The sequence below is a fragment of the Notamacropus eugenii genome, chromosome 5 (assembly GCF_028372415.1).
Source record: "Notamacropus eugenii isolate mMacEug1 chromosome 5, mMacEug1.pri_v2, whole genome shotgun sequence".
NCBI lineage: Eukaryota > Metazoa > Chordata > Mammalia > Diprotodontia > Macropodidae > Notamacropus > Notamacropus eugenii.
In genome coordinates this window covers 23,712,922-23,730,351 of record NC_092876.1, presented here as the reverse complement: position 1 = coordinate 23,730,351, position 17,430 = coordinate 23,712,922, and the positions used below count along the sequence as shown (strand labels likewise).

The following is a 17,430-nucleotide window of genomic DNA, read 5'->3' as shown; positions in this document are numbered from 1 at the left end:
TTGTAACTGTACTCATTTTACACATGGGAAAGCTGAGGCTCAGACAGAGGAAAAACTGACAGGAAATGCCTGAGGCAGGATTTCAGCTCAGGTCTTCCTGGTCCCAGGTGCCCTTACAGAGGACAGGGGCAGCAGTGTTTAATGGTCAGCACCAGCTCTGGGAGAGCCACTGGTCACTGTACCCCATCAGTCACATAGACAAGCTGGTCCATACAAGACCCACAGCCCCAGACTGGGCAGCAGATCTGTCCTCGCCCAGCACCTGAGTCCTGACTGTCCCTGCAGCAGGCTCAGGAAAAGAGGCCCTTCCCCTCTGAACTCAGCTAAGGAGGCCAGAGACCCATTGAGGGGAGAGGAAAAGAGTTGCTCTTCTGAGGATGGTACTCCCCTTCTTTTCACACCAGGGTTTCATATTTCCTCTTCCTCTTTTCTCTGAGCCTGACACAGATGGTCAGAGGGAGCCATGGGGTTCAGGGAGTGATAAAGAACCACAGCAGAGCCTGCCTATCTCCTGTGTCATCCATGCTGCTGCTGCTGCTACTGCCTCTGCTCTGTGAGGGTGAGTGGAGTTGGGGCAGAGGGAGGGTGGACTGAGGGGTGAGAAGAGTTGGTGATGCTGACCAGGCCTCTGTCTACCCTCAGGCTCCCTGTCCCAAAGACTAAATATACAAGCGTTGGTGACTGTGCAGGAGGGGAGGTGTGCCCACGTCCTCTGCACCATTGAAGACTACAGAATATCACCCTACGGTCGCAGCAGGGTTTATGGCTACTGGTACAAGAAACAAGGTTTTTATGACAGTCTCATAGCCACCAATGACCCGGATTGGACAGTGGAGGAGAAACTCCAGGGGAGATTTCATCTCCTTGGGGATCCCAGGAGGAACAATTGCTCTCTGAGCATCACACATGCCCAGTCTTCGGACAAGGGGGAGTACTACTTCTCTATAAAGAAAGGACATTATACATACAGTTACAAAAAGGATCTACTTTATGTGAATGTGACAGGTAGGATGCTCCTATCCGGGAAGGCTCTTAGTGGATGAGGCAGGAAGGTCTGGGGAATGGGTTGGCCTTGGAGACCATGATCCTGCCTATGGGAGGGGTAAGAGAATGTGGAGGACACATGGGGAAGCCACTCAGGAAGCAGAGCAGACGCAGGGAAGGGTGTGAAGACACAGCCGAAAGCTCGAGAGCTGCTGAGGGGAGGGAACATGATGGGGTCCCCTTGTTGAGGAACCAGGACCTCAGAGAAGCCTGACAGGGGCCATGGCTGTGCTGGAAAGAACTCTGGAGCTGCTGCCAAAGGAAGGAGATTCAAATCTCAGGTCTCTGCCTGACTCTCTTTGGACCATTTTGCCCTATTATTTCCCCTCCCCCTCTGGAATTCAGTTTGCCCTTATGTATAATGATGGTGTTATTCTCTATTGCCTTTAATATACCTTGATCTTGGCCTATAATCTATGAGTGACTTAGGGCCTGAGGATGAAGGGGATGCCCCTAGGAGACTGTTAAGGATAAGGGGCCTGAATGAGAACCTGCTATGAGGCGAACACAGTGGGAACCTGAGGGGTGGGGTAGGTACCAGCCTTTGTAAGGACATTAAAGGCCTAATTCCCATCCCTGGACCATGTCTTACTGTCTCTCTCCAGGCTCTCCAAATGTGATCCAGAAACCAGACATCTCTATTCCAGAGGTGTTAGAGTCGGGAATCAAAGTCACCCTGAATTGTACATTTTCTTGGGCCTGTGGGGGAAACAGACCCTTCCAGTTCTCCTGGATGGGGGCTGCCCTCTCCTCTAAGCCACAAAGGTCCGGGCCATCCCACTCCTCACAGGTCTCCTTCATCCCTGGGCACCAGCATCATGGCACCAACCTCACCTGTCAGGTGACACTTCCTGGAGGACGTTTGAGCTCAGAGAGAACCTTCCAACTCAATGTGTCCTGTGAGTGCTGGGGCAGGAGGCCTGCATCCTGCAAGAGAGGGGCCAAGGGAAGAGTGTATTTAGGGACCAGACTCCAGGCCCAGCCCTGGGAAATCAGATGCCTTTTTCCCGAGCCAGGGCAGAGAAAGCTGCCTCCTACCACGAGCAAAGGCTGGGATTAAAATTTTTATTCATTGATTCATTCATTTTTTCATGTAGTGGAGAAGACAAGGCAATTAGGGTTAAGTGACTTCCCCAAGGTCACACAGCTAGTAAATGTGACAGATGTCTGAGGTCAAATTTTAACTCAGGTCCTCCTGACCCCAGGTCCAGTGCCCTACTCACTACACATCCTAACTGGGCCAGGGATTTCCTATTTTCTCTCTCTCACAGACTCCCTGGTTTCATGTGCCAATGTTAGTCTGTGATTCTGGAATTTAATCTTTTCCCTGCCTGATGCTGGGCTGGGCAGAGAGCCCCACCCCCAGCCAGTCTGGTGCTTCTGTTGCAGATGCTGTGCAGAATGTGACCATCACTATAGCCCAGGACAACAGGACAACAGGTATGAGCAGAGTCCCAGAGGGAGGGCAGAGAGGGGACCTGGGGGCTTCAGCTTCTAGTCTAAGGGTGAGTGTGGATATCAAGGAGAGGAAGGACACAGGAGAAACAGTTTCCCTCATTCTGCAGGCCCAGATTCTCTTTGGCCTGGGCTGCCTCTCCTCCTGGAATTTCATCAGCTTCCATTTACTCATGACTTTAAGGATTAGAAATCATTTTCCTCCTAATATCCCCAGGAGAAAAGGAGTGGAAAAGTTCTTGTCCTCACTTTCCAGATGAGAAAACTGAGGCTCAGAGCTCTGAGGAGGGCCTGACCTAGTATACACAGGTCCCAGCACCAGAGAGATGTGAAATCTAAATGTAGAGACTGAATGGAGTCACGTCTCCAGTGCATCAGGCTTGGGCTGACAGGAACAAGGTTCACCTTGCAGTTCAGTTCCCAGGGCAGAACTCTGTCTATCTGGACCCATCATGATTTCCCTTTGAGGGAAGCTGACTTGGATTTCTACAGTCCAGGCCAAAGGAGGAGGTTTTGTTAGCTGGGGCATTGATGCTGATTTCAGAGCTGATCTGTGGGTTTGAGGGGCTTGTGTAGGAAGAGGCTACAGGGGATGGGTCAAGGAACTGCTGTCAGTGGGGGAAAGGAGTCTGGTCATCCAGGCTGAGCTTGAGTATTCCTTCAGGACAGTTGCATTGTTTGCCTGGAGCCCCCTGGGCTGCTGAGTGTGGGAAAGTGTAACCTGGTGGTGATTACAATGGGCTCCTGGGATATTAGATTCCCAGGTTCAATGTGCAGACATATCAGTCTCCTGAGACCTTGTTTGTTTTATCTGTGATTCAGGTTAACTTTCCCTTAATTAGTACAGTGAGAGAGAGAGAGAGACACACACACAGAGAGAGAGAGAGAGAGAGAGAGAGAGAGAGAGAGAGAGAGAGAGAGAGAGAGAGAGAGAGAGAGAGACAGAGACAGAGACAGAGAGAAAGACAACGAGAGGAAGTAAGAAAAGAAAGACAAGATACAAGTAAGAGATGAACGAAGTGGAAGGTAAAGAAAGTAATATAGAAAAGACGGAGGGAAGAGGGATGGAAGAAGCAAAAACAGAAATACAGTAAGAAGGAAAAAAGGAAAAGTCAGAAATGAGGAAGAAAATAGAGAGAAGGGAAAAGGGAAGAAGGAGACAAAGGAAGAAAAGAGAAGAAAAGGCAGGAAGAAAGAAAAAAGGCACAAAGGCAAGATGTAAGAGAGATAAAGGAAGAATAAAAGAAGGAAGAAAAAGGGAGATGAAAGGAATGTAGAAAAGAATGAAGGAAAGAAAGAAGGAAGGAAAAGAAGACAAACAACACCCAACCTGAGGCAAAGGCAGGAACACGGCCCAGGATGAGTGTGCCCTGGCAGCAGCAGAGGCAGGGGAGGCCTCCATGGTCTGGGAGCAGCCAGGGAAGATGCAGTGTAGGGAGAAGGGTCAGGAAGCCAGGCTGGGCTTGGTCTGGGGTTTCCCTTCCTGCCTTGGGTCCTGTCCTCTTCCACTTGTCCCTTCCTCATGGGATCTTGGGGAAGTCACCCCAGCTCTCTAGCTCCCAGGTAGGCGGGTCTCTGAAGTACCTCCAGGTTATCACTCCTGAGACCTCCTGATCTTTTTGTGTTTTTGTCTCAGGAAACAGCTCGGCTCTTGTGGTACAGGAAGGAAGGTCCCTTCACCTGCTCTGTGCTGCCAACAGCAATCCCCCTGCTACGCTGAACTGGATCCTGGGGAACCAAATGCTGGCCTCTTCCCAACCCTCAGAGGATGGAGTCCTGCACCTGGATCTGCCCCACCTGGGCCCAGCAGATGGAGGCAATTACACCTGCCTGGCTCAGCATCCTCTGGGCTCCAAGCAGGCCTCCCTGAGGGTCTCTGTGCAGTGTGAGTGTGAGGGGGCTGGGCACCATGGGGTGCTTGGGTCCTGGTGGGGAGAGGAGAGTGTCATCCACTAAGAGAGGGCATCTCCTGTGTCTTCCCACAGATTCTCCAAGGATTATCAGCCCATCCTGCTTCTGGCACAAGGAGGGCTTGATCTGTACCTGTTCTGTCCAAGCAGAGCCAGCCCCCTTCTTGCTTTGGTGGGTAGAGGGGAAGCCTGTGGAGGACAACAGTAGCAGTGACACCTTCCAGGTAACATCAACCAGGTCTGAGTCCTGGACCAACAGCAGCCTGAGAGTGAAGGTGGACAGGGTCCCCAACTTCACTGTCAGCTGTGAGGGGAAGAACACCCAGGGGACCCACACTCTGCTCTTCCAGCTGGTGCCAGGTGAGGGATGAGGGAGGGAAGGCAACTGGGGCAGAGTTTCATGAGGACAATGGGCCCAATAAGGCCATCACTCTTGTTCACCCCAAATTCCCCTTTTGTCCAGATGGGCCCATGCCATCTCATGAGTTCCCAAAAGGTATGATCCTGGGTGTCTTCTGTGGAGCTGGTGCCACAAGTCTGCTAGCCCTCTGCCTTCTTCTGTGAGTGGAGGGGCTGGGAGGAGGAGGGAATGGGGTAGGGGTTTGTGGGGGGAGGATTCAAGAAATGATGTCCTGCTTGGGTGTCTCAGAAATCCTCAGATGCTGATGTGTCCCTAAGTTCAGGCACAGATTTCATAGGATATGAAGACTGAGAATCAGAAGAGAAATTCCAGCACCCTTCTTTTTTCAGACTGAAAAAACAAGAGATTCATAGAGGAAAAGTGAGCTGCTCAAGGTCACACATATGACCTTATGTAGTCAAGTCATGATTTCTAATAATCCAGGCCCCTGAGTTGAGGTGAGCTTCCAGGAGTAAATGGGGAAGCTGGGGGTGCAGTGACTAGAGCACTGCTGCAAGTCCTACCTCAGACATTTAGAAACTGTGTGAACCTGGGCACTTGAGCTATTTGCCTCAGTTTATTCATTTACCAACTGTGGGTAATAAGAGTACCTACCTACCTTGTAGGGTTCTATATAAATGTTAGCTAAAATTAAATGGAATCTCTTTGAAATCACGTGATACACTGCCTAGCACGTAGTGAGTGATACAGGAATGCTATCTACTATGATTATATTTTTAAGTAGAATCATATCTGTATAGTCCTTGGCACAGTGCATGGCATATAGTAGGTACTTAGTACCTTCTTGTTTCCTGCCTCGGTCCCTCCCCTCTTTCAGTTCCCCAAGCTGAATCATGGGTTCAGTGTCACAGTCGATGAGGGGCACACCCGAATTTAGCCCCACATCATCCAGGGTCTTTGCCCCAAAGTGAGATGAAGGAGAGGTGGTCTGCTGCCTGGCTTGATCATTCCTCCAAACAGGAATTTATATTCTCCTGGACATGAGGAGGAAAGATTCCAGGATAAGAGGCTAAAAATTCCACCCTTTAAAAAAAAATAAATTAGGACACTTATTCTTCTCCATTTGGTGGAGCCTCTGATCTGTTTGAAAAGTTTTTTTTTTTTAATTTTAGTATTTTCTCTCCCTCTGAGTGGAAGAAAAATACTAAATTCTTGTAAGAAATGTACCTAGTCCAGCAAAAGTCCAATTAAATACTGTAATGGCAATCAAATTAGGATCTTCTGCTATTTTGGTTTTACTAAAGGTGGCTCTGATTGAAAAGATGTGATTAAAGAATTGATGGGCCTACCTACTGAGGGAAATTTAATTAGAGAAATTGTTTTGTAGGAAGGTGCCAAATACCTTTTTGTTTCTATTGAGGCACTGGGTCAGAGGGTTATGCTGTAAAAACTGTATAAATACTCTGACGGTGGGGTTTTACTTTGGGCTTAGTTTTTGGAAGAAAGTCTGTGTGCCAGATGAGAATCTGGAAAGCTGCGAAGCATCCCCTCCCCCACGAGGCTTTTTGAAAACCCAGATGTTGGTGCTTCCTTCTCTGGCAAAGATATGTGGATGTTGGTGGTCAGGCAGTCTGGAAGCTCTGTCTGTTGATTTTGGATTTCTCTGAAATTTTGATTTTGATTTTCTCTGATACACGTACTTGATTCAAGTGATTGTTAACCCCTCCACAGTTGCCTTTCCTTTTCTGAATGCAGATCTAAGAGCCTGTGAGTGCATACGTTGGGGTGCTTACTGTTACAAACACCCAAAGTGAAATTCTGCCACGCTTTCTCACTTCCTTTCTCACTTTCATTACATTCTTTTCTGAAGTCCATTGGTCATTCCCCTTGATGGAAAAAACAGATAGAAGATGAGAATCTGCCTGCTTACTGCAGGGCAATGTCCTTTCCCTCTACCACAAACAGTGGCCCTGTGCCTTTTTCTGACTCTCCCCTCCATTCTTTTCATCATCCTTAGCTTCTCTCTCAGCTTTGTCTCCTTCCCAGCTTGAAATCCCTGATCACACCTTCCCACAGCTTTACTACACTTGTATTCATTCTTCCTTATGTTGCCTGTCTTGGTTGAAAAGCCAAGTGGGTTGGTGAGCTTCTTCTGCATCTGTATCGGTCTTTTTATTTTTTTTTCATTTTTAATTAAAATTTTTACTTTCAGTTTTAAATTCTTACCCCTCCCCCAATTCATTGAGAAGGAAAGAAATATAATACCCATTATAGATATGAAGTCATACAAAACAAATTTCCAAAACAGGAAAAGCAAAAACAAAGAAGGAAAACATGCTTCAAGCTACATACAGAGTAGAGGTTGAGAAGTTTTCATCGTGAGACATTTGGAATTCTTTTGGATCACTGTCTTAATCAGAATAGATAAATCTCTCGTGGTTGAGCATCCTTCCAATAAATGTGTGCTGTTACCATGTACAAGGTTCTGGTTCTGCTCCCTTCCCTTTGCATTAGTCCATATAAAACTTCCGATGCTTTTCTGAACTCATCTACTTTTCCATTTCTTATAGCACAAGAGTATTCCATCATAATCATATATTATAATTTCTTCAGCTATTCCCCAATTGATGGGTATACCCTCAATGTCCAATTTTTTGCCCCCTTCAAAAGATTCCTCCTTTATCACTAGATTTGGCAAGTAATTTTCTCCACTTTCATCTAATGTGCTTATGTTATCATCCTGTGCATCTAAATCATGTGTCCATTTTGAGCTGATCTTGCTAAATGGTATGCGATTTGGTCTATACCTTATTCTTGCTGGACTGCTTTCCAGTTTATCCAGTGGTGTTTGCTGCATAAAGAATTCTTACCTTGGTTTTTGAGTTTGTGTTGAGCAACTCTAGGTACTGTGGCCATTTCCTTTGGAGTGTTGTGTGCCCAATCCATTAATAAACCACTGTATTTCTTATCCAGCAAAAATTGTTTTGATGATTGCTGCTTTGTATTCTGCTTGGGTTGCTTCCATATGAGGTTAGATGAATATCTAAATGTGACTGTGTGTGTGCATGCGTGCGCTCATGCATGTGCATGTGTGTGTAAAACAGAGAGGGAGAGACAGAGAGACAGAGGGAGAGAGACAGAGAGAGAGAGACAGAGACAGAGAGACAGAGAGACAGAGAGAGAGAGAGAAAGAAAGAGAGAGAGAGAGAGAGAGAGAGAGAGAATTAGTCCTCTTTGAGTAAACTCACATGAGAGTGAGGTCCAAAGGATACCACTCCCCCAACCATGTTCCCCTTCATTATAAAGGCTCCTCCTTTTATGCCTCTGTTATGTGTGATAATTTTCCCCATTCTTTTCTCCCTTTCCCCTTCTCCCAGTACGACCCTCTTTCTCCCTCTTCCGTTCTTTTCTTTGACATCATCCCAACATAATAGTTTTTACCTCTGCCTCCTGTCTATGTACTTGGCTCCTAATTGCCTCAACAGTGATGAAGTTCTCAGGAGTTACATGGATCATCTTGCCACATAGGAATTTAAACAGTTTAACCATATGGAGTCCTTCATGATTTCTCTTTCATTTTTACCTGGTTACGCATCTCTTGATTTCTAAATTTGAATGTCAGTTTTCCTATTCAGCTCTCATCTTTCACTAGGAGCACTTGGAACTCTTCTTTCTCATTCAGTGTACATTTTTATCCTATAAGATTACCATCAGTTTTTCCAGCTAGGTTATTTTTGGTAATAATCCTAGCTACTTTGCCTTCTGGAACATGATATTCCAAGCTCTCTGTTCCCTTAAACCTGTGATCCAGTTGTGCCAGTTGGGCCTAACTCTTTGTGAGCTAATATGAGGTTTTCTTGGGGAAAATACTGGAGCAACTCCCCATTTCCTTTTCCAACTTATTTGACAGATGAATAAACTGAGGCAAAGAGAGTAAAATGACTTGCCCAGGGTCACACAGCTAGTAAGTGTCTGAGGCTGGATTTGATCTTAGCAAGAACAGTTTGCTGAACTTCAATCCTGGCACAATATCCACTCTCTTACATAGATGCTCTGTATGGCAACCAAGGCTAAATCTCATGTAATGACGACTGTGGTTCCACAGTATTTGGACTGTTCCTTTCTGGCTGCTTACAATATTTTCCCACTGATCTCAGAATTCTGGAATTTGACTGTGATATTCCTGGGAGTTTTCATTTGGGGATCTCTTTCAGGAGGGGATTGATGATCTTCATTTCTTAAAGATGGGGGCAACAGAGAAAACATTTTTGGCAGTCAAATCAGTAGATGGGCAGAGATTTCAAACAACAAAGGGTGCTGCTGTGGTGAGTGGGATCGAGAATTGATTAAGGAGCAGTAGAAGGATTGCCTTGCTCCAGTGAGGACTCATTGGGAATCATAGTGGAAAAAGAATTCAGACTGTGATAATTGGGAACAGTGTTATCCCATAGGATCATAGGACATAGAACTAGAACAGACCTTAAAGACAATTTTACCCAAGCCATTCATTTCACAGGTTAGGAAACGGAGAACTAGATGGAGGAAGGGATTTCCCCAAGATCTCAGAGGGAGATAGTGGCAAGTACAGGTCTCTTCATTCTCTGCCTCATGGTTTTTTCCTAGACCCTCCTGTGGTTCATAGGCTTGTGTAAGTTGGAACTTGGAGATCACAGAACAGGAGAATATCACAGGGAAAGGTACCTCAGAGAACCTGGAGTCTGAATGCCTCATTTGACAAATAAAACAGGAGGAGACCACTGAGGGAAAATGGTATGTCCAGAGTCAGGTAGAGAGTGAGTGACAGGGCCCTCCTTCTCTGCATCCACATCTCAGGTTCTCTCCTCTGCACCAAGTCTATCTTTCTACCTCCTCAGGTTAAAGATGCTCAAGAAGAAGTCAGTGGAAGCAGCAGCAGCAGAAACATCCAGGAGGGAAGTAGAGGTAGAGCATGCCAGCCCTGACCTCCCAACTATTCACCCCCAACTGTTCTCTCACTCATCAGCTCCCTCTCTGCCCCAAGGCTATCTCCCCCCACTTTCTATTCCTTGTCTCATGATGCTGGGATCTGCTTTGACTGAACTCCCCTTTGCCCTTTCTCCAGGATCACAAGAGACCATCCTGGGTGGACCTGTCCCTCAATCCCATTTCACCAGATGCAGACACAGCCCCAGCCCCAGCAGCTCCAGAGGATGGACTAGATGACTTACATTATGCCTGCCTCAACTTCCAAGCAGGGAAAGCTAGAGAAGACCATGGATCCACTGATCCCCTCAATGAGTACTCAGAGATTAAATTCCAATGAGTTCAGTCTTCAGCCTTTATTCTACCCTGGGTGGTTCACAGGTCAATTGCTTCCCTCCCTCATCATATTCCACAAACATATATTAAAAACCTGCTACAGACAGATTTGGATAAGACACATCACCTATACTTGGGGAACTTTCAGTCTAATAAATGGACCAAACACAAGCCCAGGGTAGTGTCCCCTCCCCAAATGTGGACTCCTCTTCATGAATTGGGATCCTGAGAGAGTCATCTGCCACCTTGTGCTCTAGGGGTCATTCTCATGGACCACTACATTTCAAACTCCATAGCTCCGGAGCCCCCACCAGTGTGCTTCCCAATTACATTCAAGTGGAATAAGAAGAACAAGAATTTCAAAGCATCCATTCCCAAAACTTGGGACTGACTTTCCCACAAATACACACAGGGTGTGTCTGTATGGAAGGAGAGGGTGAGCAACATCTCTTAGCGAATGATAATGAGGTACATGGACAGGGAACACATGTGTCCAAGCTAAGTAACATCACTAGAACTGCAAGTCCTCAATGACTTTGTCCTTCCTCAATTGTCCTTGCAAAGTTCACTGCTGAGCATGGTATGTATATTAACTTGCTGGCTTGCTGCTGTGCTAGTCCAATCCACTGCTAGGCTGGGTCACTCTACTCCTGAGCAAAGCATCTCTGCTGGATGGTCAATCCCTTGGACTTACTTGGCTGAGCGTCTGTATTGTTCCTTTACTAAGCTTGGTTGGCTCCATGATTAGAGCTATAGTCTGCAGAATTTCCCATTTCAGACTACTCACTAGGGAAGATACAGGATATAGATATTGCAAATTCACTGCCCCTTTGCATCTTCCAGTCTAGCAAGGAAATAAGATGCAAGCATGAGGAATACTAATATGTCAGAGTACTGAGTAAGTCCCAAGTAGTAAGGGCATTTATCAAACATTTCACCTTAATATTTACTAAGTACATACTATGAAAGCCCTTTGCTTGGTGCCTGAGTATTTCCAACCTCATGTCACTCATGAGAAAACTGAGGCTCAGAAAGGAAGAGGACACCTTACATTTAGCCAGAAAAGGGACCTTTGAGGTTACTGAGGAGCAGTGACCTGGGCTTAGGAGACATGCAGACTAGAATGGGCTACTCTGTGTTCAATAGGGCACACTGAGGGGCTGCCATAGCACCAGAAACACTGATTGTGAAGGTGGGGAATGTGGTTTCCAAACCACATGTGTCTACACCTTGGTGGCTAAGTGTGTAGACCTGAGTTTGAATCCCACCACCTAATCCCTGTCTGCCTCATATGTCTCTTCAGATGTAACAGGAGGAGACTGGATGCTTACGGTCATTTTCACTTCTAAATGTATAATACAATGATCCAGGGTTGTATATCTCATGATAGTAGTTGCTAGCATTTAGATGGCATTTTAAGGTTCACAATTGCTTTACAAATATTCTCTTATTTCATACTTACAACAATCTTATGTTATCCTCATTTTACAGATGAGTAAACTGAGACAATCAGCAGTTAAATGCCATGCCCAGAGTCCCAAAGCTAGGAAATTTCTGAGGCAAGTTTGGAACTAAGGTCTTCCTGACTGCAGGTCCTGTGCTCTGTGCCCTATGCCACCATCTGACTGCCTTAACAAACCTAGAAATGTAAGCTATTATTGTTACCTACAAAACCTTCTTCATGTCCCTTCCTCAGTTTCTACATATGCATATGAATTGTAGTTTTTAAAGACAGAGATAGATTCAGGGAGGTAGATATAGATAGACAGGGAAAGACTATGGTGGGGAAAATCTGCAATAACTGAGAAATGAAAGGATCTAGCTTCTGAGAATATCAATTTATTTATTTACTTTGCATTGTTATTTTTTTCTCATTTACATCTAAACAAAAAAAACGTTTAATATTTATTTTTACACATATTTTGAGTTTCATATTCCTTTCCTTTCTCCTCCCTTTCCCCCTGCTTGAGAAGGCAAGCAATATGACAAAATTGCACATGTAGAGTTCTGCAACCTTTCCTTATTAGCCATATTGCAAAAGAAAACATAGACCAAAAAAGAAACAAACAAGAAAAATAAGAAAAAGTTTTTAAAAGTATGCTGTGATCTGCATTCAAACTCCAGTTCTTTCTCTGGAGGTGGATAGCATTTTTCATTATAAATCCTTGTCTTAGATCATTATATTGCTAAAAGTAGCTGTCATTCAAAATTGATCAATGTACAAAATTGCTGTTGTTGTGTACGGTGTTCTCCTGGTTCGACTTTCTTTATTTTACATCAGTTCATGTAAGTCTCCCTGAGTTTTTTCTGAAAACACCCTGCTAATCATTTCTTATAGAAAAGCAGTATTCTATCATGACCATACCATAATTTGTCCAGCCATTCCTCAGCTGATAGGCATCCCCTCAATTTGCAGTTCTTGGCCCCCATGAAAAGAGATACTATGAATATTTTTATCAATAAAGAGCCTCTTCCTTTTTCTTTCGTCTCTTTGGGGTATAGACCCAGTAGGCCTATTTCTGGATGAAGGGTTGGTTTATCAATTTTTTGAGCAATGCATGTCAATTGCATAGCAACTTAGGAGCAGGCCACCTCAGCTTCACACTGGACCCCAAACACAGGGGGACACAGATTTTTATACAATAAAAGATAACAATAAACAGGATACAAGATAAGATAAAGTCTGATTTCATATTGGAGGAAAAAATGCTTGGGGACTTTTGGAGTTGGGAGGGGGAGTGAAAACAGATGTAATTCCCTAAAATCAGAAAAAGCAGTATCACACTCCCCCCAAGTATCCCTATTCAAACACAGGAACAAGTCCACAGTAACTCATTGACAAGTATCAGGCCAATTTTAAGATAAGACATATGCGTGCTTGAGATGCACAATTGTGAGAAAACTCCTTGCATCCCTCTTTGAATCTACCTAGGTTTCTGGTTGGTATAACCAAGGTCCTCAGTTAAGTGTCTCTAAGTAGCAGGTAGAGGGAGTTCAGCTTCCCAGCCACACAGAGATAGGTTGAAATAATGAAATATAAATTCCTCACAATTCCCATAACTGAATGAAGTTTTCTCACAAGAAAGAAATTGGACAAGAGTAACTAGGTCCCTAATTGGAAAAAAAATAAAAGAAAATGTATCTAGATCCAGAATTGAGTCACAATGTGGAGTCACTACGGTTCATTCAAATCCCACAATTCTGAGAGAGAGAGAGAGAGAGAGAGAGAGAGAGAGAGAGAGAGAGAGAGAGAGAGAGAGAGAGAGGATAAAAACAGACAGACAGACAGTAAAAGTAGAGAGATACAGATGGATATAGATAGCTACAGAGAGATATATAGGTAGATAGATAAATGGATAGATAGATGAGATAGCTAGAGATAGACAGACACAGAACTAACCTGATACATATAGATAGATAACTCCTCACATGCATTTATATATATATATAATATATACACACATCTATATGATTTATATAAATATGTATGTAAACATACATATTGTTTTCCTCAAAAGACAACTTGAGTCTATTCCCATGGGCTTGCTGTGATCACAATTATATATAACATTGATTTCACACAAAATTAATTAAAATATAAATTGGAGGATGTGTCAGTGGAATAACCCATTGGTCTCAGAGTGGGGAGAGGGTTTTTTTACTCCTAATTCTTCTACCAAATCTGAGTGATTTTATACAAGGACTCTCCTCTCTGTCTCTTCCTTTGTTGGAACAGAGAGCTGGGAGTGGGAGCATCAGAGAGGTGAGGTAAGGGGGAGGATAATAAAACAGGAATCCTGTGGGGACATATAGGTGTCACCAGGGAAAAGGAGTACTGATCCTTCAAGGCATCTGTTAGCTTTACATGAGGGATTCCTCTTTCAATATAATCCTCTTTCGATTCCATTTGGTAAACACACTTCAAGGAGAGGGAGCCAAGATGGCAGAGAAAAAATAGGGACTTGCTTGAGCTCTCCTCAAAAAAACCCCAAATACTTGTAAAAAAAATTTACTCTAAGGAAATTCTGGAGCTACAGAACCCACAGAAGGAAAGAGATCTCAAAAGGAAAACTCCTAGCAACACTACAGACAACTAGAGTTACCAAGTGAAGAAGAAAACATTTCAAGCAGCCAGAAAGAAACAATTCTAGTACTGTGGAAACACAATCAGGATGACACATGATCTAGCAGCTTCTACATTAAGAGAATGAAGGGTTGGGAATATGATATTCCAGAGGTCAAAGGAGCTAGGATTAAAATGAAGAATCACATACCCACCCAAAACTGAGTATAATACTTCAGGAGAAAAAAAAATGATCATTTAATGAAATAGAGGAAAACAATGATCATTTAATGAAATAGAGGACTTTTAAGCATTCTTAAGAAAAGATCAGAGCTGAATAGAAAATTTGACTTTTATATACAACAATCAAGAGAAGCATAGAAAGATAAACAGCAAAGAAAAATCATAAGAGACTTACTAAAGTTGAACTGTTTACTTTTCTGCATGGAAAAATATAATTTGTACCCTTCAGAGTTTTCTCAGTTTTGGGGTAGTTGGAGGGATTATAAATATACATGTGTGTGTGTGTGTGTGTGTGTGTGTGTGTGTGTGTGTGTGTAGATAGAGGGCACAGGGTGAGTTGAATACGAAGAGATGATAACTAAAAATATAAAATTAATGGATGAGAGAGGAATATATGAGGAGAAAGAGAAAGGGAGAAATAGAATGGGATAAATTATTTCTCACACAAAAGAGCCAAGAAAAACCTTTCACATTGGAGGGGAAGAGGATGGAGGAGAGAGGGAAACAGTGAACCTTAATCTCATCAGATTTGGCTTAAAGAAGGAAGAACATGCACACTCAGTTGAGTATGAAAATGTATCTTACCCTACAAGAAAGTACAGGGGAGGGGGAATGAGCAAGTTGGGAGGGGTATTAGAAGGGAGGGCAAAAGTGGGGAGGGGATAATTAGAAGTAAACACTTTTGAGGAGGAACAGGGTTAAAAAAAAAAAGAAAAGAATAAATGGAGAGCAGGATAGGATGGAGGGAGCTATGGTGAAGGAAGTGTTTTGTATGACCACATAGGTAATAACCTATTTTGAATTACTTGCCTTCTCAATGGGGATAAGGGGAGAGGAAGGGATAGAAGTTGGAACTCAAAGTTATAAAAACAAAGGATAAAATTTGTTTTTACATCCAAAAGGGAAATAAGACACACAGGCAATGGAATATAGAAATTTACCTTGCCCTACAGAAAAAGAGAGGGGATGGGGATAAGAGAAGGGAGCAGTGATAGAATGGAGGCCAGGTTGGGGGAAAGGGTAATCAGAAGGCAACCTGTCTTGGGAGGGGTGGAGGAAGGAATGGAGAGAAAATTTGGAACTCAAAATCTTGTAGAAGTGAATGTTGAAAGCTAAAAATAAAAAAAATTAAAAATAAATAAGACTGATCCCTCAAATGGGCTTGCTTAAGGCAGGGACAGGTCTACATCCAATCTCAGTGGGAAGTAGTGGTAGAAGAAGAGATCCTTGCCCCTGTTATGGTAATTTAAATGGGAAGATCTTTCCTGTTCATTAATAGAGCCATGAGATCTGCCTGGGTCACCTGGAAGCTTGAGTCACATGTCTCTACAATGGGAGGAATTTGCTGAAAGGATGAAAAAAGAAGAGGCAGAGCTAGAGAAGAGTTGAGAAGAAGTTGGTCAGAGCAGTCAGAACTGAAGGAGAGAACTTGCCAAAGGGGTGGGGCAAGCAGGGTACAACTGAGGGACAGTGAAGCAGAGGTGAGGCAGAGCAGGTAGAGTGAGTGAGAAAGGGAGAAATGTAGCCTAGGGGCGCTTTTTTATGGTGAGGCCTAATGGAAGAAAGGCTTGAGGGTGGCCTTGCTCCCTGCACTGATAATGTGTATAAATTTCTTTGTTACTAAGATGGATTTGGCTTTCTAGTGTCTGAATAAATATTTTGGTTTTGTGTTTGAGGAAGAGAGTTTATATTTTGTGAATTTACCCTGAAGATATGCATATATGCATGTATGTGTATACTGTGGGTGTCATATTGGCATTGCAATGGCTTCCTTTTATCACACTTAGGAAATTAATTTTTGTCCCCAAGGGTGAGACTTTATATTTCTCTCTCTTGGGGAAGAGACAGGAGAATGAGCATTTCTATAGTGCCCAGGAAGACCCAGGCAATGTGCTAAGCACCACAATCCTGGGAGGTGGGAGCCATCCCTGTTCCATTTTACAGTATAGGAAACTGAGGCAAACAGAGATGAAGTGACTTGTCCAGGATTAGACAGCTGTAAGTGGTTGAGACCGAATTAGCATTCAGTTTTCCCTGACTTCAGGTCCAAGGATCTATCCACTGGATCACACAGCAGCCCCTGTAAAAATGCTAGATTATTCGATAAAGCCCAGTTTTGTAGACTTTTGACATCTTCTTTCATCCTGCCTCATACTCTATGTTCACACTTTATGAGAGTTCTGTGTCATCTCAAAGTCTGATGATCAAGTCACATGTACTTTCATCCAAGTCTCTGATAAAAATGCTGCACACCACAGCGCCCAGGACAGACATTTGGGTTAGTCTCCTAGAGTTCTCTTACCTTGATGACATTGAACCATCAACAACTGCTTTCTGAGTGCAGCCATCCATCCATTTCTAAGGCACTTGACTGTAATGTTGCCCATCTTCTCCATAGGACGTGATCACTCTTCCAACGTTGTGCTCAAATCTAGGCCAACTATGTCCATGGCATCATTCTCTTCATCTATTCAGTTAGTAATTCTGTCCAGAAAAGCAAGTGAGGAGAGTGTGGCATGATCTTTAGTTGGGGAAGTCAAGCTTGTTTGCCACCACCACTCCTTTCATATCTAAGCATTACCCAAGTTTCTCTTTAGTCATTCATTCTACCACACCCCTGGGAACTGAAGTCAAGTTCATAGTTCTTCAATGAGCAGAATGTCCTCTTCCCTCTTGTAAACTGAGACCACATTTCCCTTTCTCCAATCTCCTTTCTCATGGCTTATTAGAAATTACTTATTTTATGAAATGTTTCCCAATTATTTAAAAATTCTCAATATTACTTTATTAACTTCTGAGTTCCCAATTTCCCATCTCCCTCCTTTTTCTCCCCTCTCTTTAAGAAAGCAAGCACTTTGTGCAGATTTAAGAGAGAGAGATGTGTGAGAAGAGAAAGCAAGAGAGAGAAAGAACGAAAGACAAAACAGAAAGAGAAGAGAGAAAATGAAAGAGACAGAGAGAGAAAGAGATGAATATTTGAAGTACCTTATCACTGTTATATAAAATCATACCTGTCATCCAAATGTCATGACCATCATCCAATTGACGAACTCAAC

The 17,430-nt window shown here is 43.7% G+C and overlaps 1 protein-coding gene across 1 annotated transcript; it reads left to right on the top strand.

Moving 5' to 3' along the window:
• Positions 1 to 281: 281 nt before the first annotated feature.
• LOC140503617 (sialic acid-binding Ig-like lectin 14) lies at positions 282 to 12,548 on the top strand. The gene is made up of 9 exons (XM_072607754.1): positions 282 to 559; positions 643 to 1,005; positions 1,650 to 1,943; positions 2,434 to 2,484; positions 4,136 to 4,384; positions 4,485 to 4,769; positions 4,873 to 4,969; positions 9,645 to 9,711; positions 9,872 to 12,548. The coding sequence occupies exons 1-9, from the start codon at positions 448 to 450 to the stop codon at positions 10,070 to 10,072; spliced, it is 1,719 nt and encodes a 572-aa protein (XP_072463855.1). The 5' UTR covers positions 282 to 447; the 3' UTR covers positions 10,073 to 12,548.
• The last annotated feature ends 4,882 nt before the right edge of the window (positions 12,549 to 17,430 follow it).